At 49.5% G+C, this 7,763-nt stretch overlaps 1 protein-coding gene across 1 annotated transcript; it reads left to right on the forward strand.

Moving 5' to 3' along the window:
- The first annotated feature begins 1,171 nt into the window (after positions 1 to 1,171).
- Positions 1,172 to 6,267, forward strand: HRH3 (histamine receptor H3). Its single transcript, XM_027852657.1, has 3 exons — positions 1,172 to 1,412; positions 3,965 to 4,131; positions 5,214 to 6,267. Exons 1-3 carry the CDS (start codon positions 1,172 to 1,174, stop codon positions 6,093 to 6,095), a joined length of 1,290 nt encoding a protein of 429 aa, XP_027708458.1. The 3' UTR covers positions 6,096 to 6,267.
- Positions 6,268 to 7,763: the final 1,496 nt, after the last annotated feature.

Genomic DNA, 7,763 nt, shown 5'->3' on the forward strand with positions numbered 1-7,763 from the left:
AAGAGAGGAGAGCCAGGCGGGCGGCGTGCCTGAGCAGCGCGTCGCAGCCAATGGAAGAGGCTGCTGGGACTAGTTGGGGGTGGGGGGTTGGGGTGAGCTTGTGGGCTCAGGAGCAGGCTGAGAGCGCACTCTTGCTCCGCGCTCCGCCCGAGCGCACTGGCTGCCGGCGAGGGGAGCGCTCAACCCAGTTCCAGGGCAGGTAGTGAGGGGCGCTCAGTCTGGCGCGGGTATAGGAAGTAAGGAGGGTGTTCAGCACGGTGCACCAGCAGACAGTGAGTGCAGCTCAGGTCGGTGCCGCCGAATAGTGTAAAAGGGGAGCTCAGACCAGTTCACCTGCGGACAGTAACGGGGAACATAGCACGATGCACCAGCAGACAGTAAGAGGGGCTTTCAGCTCGGTGCACGAGCAGTGAGGGGGGCCCTCAGTTCCGTGCACCCGCAGACAGTGAGGAGAGTGCTCAGCCTCGTGCAGTGGCAGACTGTAAGGGGCGGGGAAGCTCAGCCTTATATACTAGCAGACAATGAGGGGGGGCCTCAGCACCGTGCACACGCAGACGGTAAGGAGAGTGCTCAGCTCGATGCACATGCAGACAGTCGAGGGGGCTCTCAGCCTAGTGCAAGGGTAGTGAGAGGGTGGTCAGCCTGGTACACAACAGGCTGTGCAGGGTCGCTTCCCCAGTTGCACTGCCAAACCGTGAGGGGGGAGGGGCGCTTCTCTAGGCTTAGGGACCAGCAGTTAGTGGGGGAGGGGAGGAAGCGTGCAGCTCCGGGTGTACGGTCACTCCCTCCAACCCTGCTCTGGCCACTTGGAGCGCCCAGCACACTCAGGTTCCCTTCCCCCTTCCTCTCTCGCCCTAGATTGCTGAGCCTTTCTGACCCTCTCTGGCCCACCTCTGGCAGAGGCTGCGGAGCCAGACGAGGCGGGGCTGCGGACACCAAGTGGCGGGAGGCGGAGCCCGAGTCTTAGCCCCTAGCAGCCCAAAGAGGGTACAGCATCGCCAAGACACCGCGCCTTGGAGACACCTGTTGCCACCACCCTCCACCCCATTTGGCCCGCGTGCAGCGGACTGGCCCATACCCTAGAAGTGTGTAGGTTCTGCTCCTTCGAGGCCGGGCCTCCCTCCGCCCCGTGGGGCTGGGGGTGCATGAGGTGGTGCTCTCTCAGCCTGCCATGGAACGCGCCCTGCCCGACGGGGCCCTTAATGTGTCTTGGGGGCCGAGCGCTGGAGAGGCGGCAGCGCCTGGTTTCTCTGCTGCCTGGACTGTGGTCCTGGCTGTGCTGATGGCGCTGCTGATTGTGGCAACCGTGGTGGGCAACGCGCTGGTCATGCTGGCCTTCGTGGTGGACTCCAGCCTCCGCACACAGAACAACTTCTTTCTCCTCAATTTGGCCATCTCTGATTTCCTAGTAGGTAAAGTACACCCACCTTGGGTAGGGGGAGTGGGGCAAGTGACCCACCGGCGGGGGCTGAAGACCTCAGAGAGGGTGTACTTCTTCGAGCTGAGGCTGCTGTGGGAAGGGTGTGAGACGTTGGGTGCAGGGCTGGGGCTATGTGTGTGGCCTTGGACCCTGGTGCAAGATGAAGGTTAGGGGCAGCATTGAGGCTGGTGCATCCTGGGAAAGATGTACAAGCGGTAGGTTTATAGGACCTTTGGGAGCAAAGGACATAGGGCAACTGGGGAAAGGGAGACAACAGTAGCTAGGGTCCCTGAGGTAAGACTCACCAAATCTTTCTGGAGTCCTCTGTGCTGAGTCTTATGCACTACCTAGGTGAAGTTGAGTAGGACACTGGCAAGAGAAGACCAGGGGTTCTGGAAATTTGGGACAGAAGGGCCTGGATGGGAAGATGGGAAGATGCAGGCGGAGGTTCCCTGCGCTAGTTCCACTTCTTTTCTGTTGGGAGAAAAGGCGAGAAAACTTAGAGAAATTTAGGAATCAGAAACAACAGACTTATGGGGGAGGGGAGACGACTTAGTGCCCCTTCCACTCTAGTAACTGGAGGAACTGAAACAGTGAAATTGTGCTTCAGTTCCGTGGACCTATCCAGCATCTCTTCCATTTCTTGAGAGAGAGAATATGTGAGTGTGCTTGTCACTGGGAAAAACCGGCCTTTGCTTCTCAATGGGGGTGGGGGGTAGGGGGTAGATAGATGCAACTCTCACCCTTACTCCTCTTTGAAGCTGCCAGCAATTGTAGTGGGGGTGGAGGGTCAAGGGTGCCTCACTAACATTTCTCTGCTCTGCTCCCACAGAGGAGGAGGGGGAGGCTTTGAACTCCCAAGCTAGAGGCAAGGAAGAGGGAAGGAAGGGATACAGTAGCGAGTTGTATAATGTTTAACATCTATATAGGCTTAGAAAGGGCTTAGTCATTTGATCCTCACAACCTTATGAAGTAGTAGTGAAAAGATGAAGTGACTTGCCCAAGGTCACACAACTAGTAAGTGTTTGAGTAGTAATTAGAACTTAGGTCTTCCAACTCTAAATACAGTGGCTCTCTCCACAGTCTTTAGCAGGTACAGATGCTTTATGTCTCCACCCCAGACCAGGGCCTTAGTTAAAAAAAAATTCTTTGTCCACATGTTTTAGGAAAACAGAAGGAAGGCACTATTCTTTATGGTTGGTCTAATTGGGTGAGAAGGGGAAGTGGGGGAAGGGACAAGACTCAGAAGAGAAGAGGAAATCAGTAAAAACTTTTGAAAGTAATGAAAGTGGAGAGGGGGATGCTTCCTAAAGCAGGAGAAGGGGAAAGGCATGGAGGTGCCTCTCTGGCAATGGTGAGAAGGAAATGTTGGTGACTGGCTGACAGAGGAGACAGATCTCCTCCCCCTGCTGTTCATGGAGACATGGGTTTGGGGAGAAACTCCAGCTGGTGTGGGAGTCTGAGAAGCTTGAGTCTGTTGCTCCTACTGGTTGGAAGGGAGGGGCTTACATGGATGAATGTCTGGTGGGAGGGGCAGAGCTTTTCAGATGAGAGCCCCACTTGCAGGAGAGTTCCAGAGGCATCAAACCTGCCAGAAACACTTGGTGTGGTCTCTAGGCTGCCACAGTCATATGATTATCACCTATTCCCATGCAACAAATGCAGCAGGAAGGGGGCCAGGCAACTTAGTGGTGGCTAAATGCCAGTGGTGAGAAAGGGGCTTATTGATTCTCAGCTACCTGGGATGGTATTTTTCCCATTGACACAGCAAGAGGTGGTCATTTTATCTTTTAATTTTCCCTGAGAGGGAAAATGTAGGCTAGAAAGAAATTCTCCCACTTCCCTCCCTTTTATATCTTCTCCAACCTCCAGCCAATCTCAAGGACCTGAAAACACTGAGCTGACAGTACTGTTAAGCAGAATCTACTTCAGCTCTTCAAGGCCTGAAGCTTCAGCCCCTCCCCCAGTAGAGGGCAACAGCCATTTATCAAACAATCTAGGTCCCTAGTTTGTTCTGTGATTTGGAATTTCCTTTCTGACTTGCTTAGCTGCTAGATGACTGACTCAAGCCTTGTTCCCCTAGCCATTCTGTGGTTAAGTCCTGAATTCAGAGGCCTTTCTAGAGATCTTAGTGTAAATATGAAAAAGAGGATACTGAGTACCAGGCTGAAGAAGTCCTGGGAACCCTGTGGTTGCCTGACCCTGTAGAGTAGCATGATTAAAATTCATATTTTTTCATAGCATTTTACAATTTGCAAAGCATTTCCTCCCACAACAACCCTGTGAACTATGAGGAAAATTCCCCATTTTACAGAGGAGCAAATATGGGCTCAAAGGGGTTAAATCACTGGCCCACGGTCACATAGCCAATATGTACCATAGCTAAGTTTCAAACCCAAATCTTCTGACTCCACAATTCATTGCTCTTTCCAGCAGAACACCTTGACCTATCCTTGTATTTGCATCTTGTCTACTTTCTTCCTTCCCCCTCAATCCTACCTGTTCCTTGGGCCTTTTCCAAACTTCTATATTCTTTCCTTCCAGGAGCCTTTTGCATCCCCTTGTATGTGCCCTATGTGCTAACTGGGAAGTGGACCTTCGGAAGGAGCTTCTGCAAGTTGTGGCTGGTGGTTGACTATCTGCTCTGCACCTCTTCGGTCTTCAACATTGTGTTGATCAGTTATGACCGGTTTCTCTCTGTTACCAGGGCGGTGAGTTTCTAGGCTCAAACTGAAGCTGCCTCATCGCACCACTTCCAAGAGAGAGCCAGAGATTGTAGAGAAAACTCAGGCAAACATATGCCTCACCATGGCCCGAGCAACCCCTATAGTTCAAGGACCTAAGGAAAGAATTGGGTAACTCCACTGTGCTAAGCAACAGAAGTTATAGCATTGGTGCCATAGAAAGAGCATCGATTCTGGAATCGGACTTACCTATGTTTAAATCCCATTTCTGATGCTTACTAACTGTGTGACCTTAGGCAAGTCACCTTACCTCTGGGGGTGGAGCCTCCATTTCTTCATCTGTGAATTGAGGGAGTTAGACTAGATAGCTTCTGGTATCCCTCACAGCTGTAAACCTATGGTCTTATGATGTTTTGCAATAAGAGGAGAAACACATTTTTTGAACTTCTAACTTTGGGATACAGGGATAAATATTTAAACAGATGCCCCTGAGAGTTGGGGATCCGATTTAATTCACCATTTATTTATTGCCTCTTGTTTGCTCACATTGTGGCTGGCACTCCCCTCTCATCCAGTTTCAAATATCACCTCCTCTGTGACCTTTCAGGCTTCACATGCCACTCCGCTTGTACCCTTCTCAGTTACTTTTGTATTATGGTTACCTGTGTTTAATGTGCTATATCCTCTACTAGAGTACAAGCTCTATGAGGGGAAGAATCTCATTTCATAAACCTTGTGTTTCCCCCAGAGCTTGTTGAATTGAGTGGAATTTAGTGGAAGAAGCTACTAGTTTTCTCTCCCTGGTGCCCAGGCTAGTTCTAGATGATTCCAAAGTTAATCTGGTAAAGTGAGGGAGTGAAAAGGACAGGAACCTATGAGGCAAAAGAACTAATTCTAGTTCCGACTCTGTCATTGAATTGACCTTGTGAAATCCTCTTCCTCTTTGGATCTCAGCTGCCCCAGATGCAGAATAAGGGGGTTTTGACTAAGATCCCTTCTAGTTCTAATATCCAATGGCTTTCACTCTTTTAAAACAACAACAAAAAAAAAGGAAATGATCTTGTTTTAAGGGTGATAGCCCAGCAGAGATGGCTTTTTTTTCTCCTCAGGTTGCATACCGTGCTCAGCAAGGCAATACCAGGCAGGCAGTACAGAAGATGGTATTGGTGTGGGTGCTGGCCTTCCTACTCTATGGACCTGCCATCTTGAGCTGGGAGTACCTGTCTGGTAGAAGCATCATCCCTGAGGGTGAGTGTTATGCTGAGTTTTTCTACAACTGGTACTTCCTCATCACAGCCTCCACACTGGAGTTCTTCACACCCTTCCTCAGTGTGACCTTCTTCAACTTGAGCATCTATCTGAACATCCAGAAACGAACCAGGGACCGCCTGGATGTGGGCCGGGAGGAGCCTGGGAGGCTCTTCAACCATGAGTCAGAAACAAATCCCAAGTTCTCTTTGAAGTGCTGGGAGTGGGAGCAGAAGATGCCTCGGGAGACCTTGAACCTTCACAAGTATGAGGCACACCCTTCAGATAAGCCAGATGGTGCCCGGGACTCACCCACATCCAGCTCCAACAGTTCCACCCATGCTCCTGAAAAACCAAGGTCTTTGAAAAGGAGCTACAAGCCCTCGGCCTCCACCTCATCCCTGGAGAAAAGGATGAAGATGATGTCACAGAGCATTACCCAACGCTTCCGGCTATCCAGGGACAAGAAAGTAGCCAAGTCTTTGGCAGTGATTGTGAGCATCTTTGGTTTATGCTGGGCCCCCTACACTCTCCTAATGATCATTCGGGCTGCCTGCCATGGCCGCTGCATTCCTGATTACTGGTATGAGACATCCTTTTGGCTGCTCTGGGTCAACTCTGCAGTGAACCCCATCCTTTATCCTCTGTGCCACTACAGTTTCCGCAGAGCCTTCATGAAACTTCTCTGCCCCAAGAAATTAAAAATCCAGCCCCACAATTCCCTGGAGCATGGCTGGAAATGATTCTAAGCTGGGGGAAAAGTGGGGAAAACTAGAGAGTGGTAATGCTGCCAGCACTGCAGTAAGGGGTTCCTTACTGAAGGACCCATTTGTAGCTGGTTAGCCCCTGCAGAGGTCAGGAGAGATGGACTACTTTCTTGTGCGAAATGGGCAGGCTGCCATTATAGTTCCTTCAGCAGCTCTTCAATGCTGCATCCCCCAAGTCTCTGTGGGATGGCGTGGCTTTTTTTTTTTTGCATGCCCCATTTTGGTCCATCAAAGGTTGCCCTTTGAGTCTGGTGCCAGCCATAAAGGCTTCACACTGTCAGGAGCTGGCCCATGGGTTCTTATAGTCTGAGCTTAAAACAGCTGCTCCCAGGAGAGCAAATAAGAGATGGAGATGGCTGGGGTTATTCTAGTACAGATACTCTGGGTCTTGTTGGTGTTATTAAGCTGTCTCTCTCTTTTTAAGGTTTATCAGGTTGGGTTTTTTTTTTAAGTGGTGTGTGTGTGTGTGTGTGTGTGTGTGTGTGTGTGTGTGTGTGCTTTCATGGTCAAACATTCTGCCCTCCCCTAGACTTCTCTGACTTTTTTCCCAACAAGCAGCCAGCCCCTGCCAGCCTGGTCTTACTCTTTCTATATTTCTATATGCTGCCACCATAGGCACTAGCTTTAGCCCAGCTCCATAGACCCCTCCCTCTTGCTCTTTCCACTGGGAGATTCTTAAGAAAGCAGATCATGGCAAGTGACCTAAAAGAAACCTCAGTCTATTGCTTCTGCTGTATTTTTCACTCTCGATATTTTAGGAAAAAAGAAAAAAATGTATGTGAAATTCAACTTTCTTTCACTATTTAATGAAGGATAACAAAAAAAAAATCAAAGGAACTCAGTGCTCATGAAGCCTGCTGGATTGGCAGTCATGGACTCCCACGTCCTCTTTTCTCTATGCTGTTGACATTGTCTGAGCTGTGGCAGCTTTGAGCTACTTCTACCCCATTCCACCAATAAGCCACAAGCCTGTTCTAGAGAAACTAGACACTTTAAGAGCAATAAGACATTCTAGAGGACTGGAGAGTCTCAGAAGAGCTGGAGATGATTTGATGAATGTTCTGCCTCCATAGGCTGCTCAACCATTGGTTCCTTAGATGGACTTACTCTGCAGTCCAATGAAAGCCAATCAGATCTCAGCAGCAATGCTGCATTTATTGTGTTCTGGGCACTATGGCCAATAGAAGCAATAGAACTAGTGACATCAGTCCATCTCACTGAGGCTACTGGATGGCTCTGACTTCTTTTCACAGTTCAGTCCCAAGTTAAGATGGAACATGGGAGTGAATTTGAGGTGTGGCTATTTCTGATGATTTAACTACATCAGGCTTCAATGAGACATCAATCAATCCATCAGCAAACACTGACTGTGCTTGTCACAATGGAGGAGGTCAAGAGGTCTCTGTGCTCAAGGAATTTGCAGTCTGGAAAATTTTTCAAAAAAGGTATAAAATATCATCACACCCCATAGTGACAGTAAGGGGCACAGGAGAAAACTGCCATGATTTCTTGAAAAACAAAACAAAAACAAAAACAGTACTTATTTGAACATGGTTAACTTAGCTTCCCCTATAAGCGAGGACTTCCAGACTCTAAGCACAGGTAATCATTTGACAAGTCTTTACTGAGCCAACCATGTGCTCT

Source organism: Vombatus ursinus, unplaced genomic scaffold, assembly GCF_900497805.2.
Source record: "Vombatus ursinus unplaced genomic scaffold, bare-nosed wombat genome assembly UNPS02000580.1, whole genome shotgun sequence".
Taxonomy (NCBI): Eukaryota; Metazoa; Chordata; class Mammalia; order Diprotodontia; family Vombatidae; genus Vombatus; species Vombatus ursinus.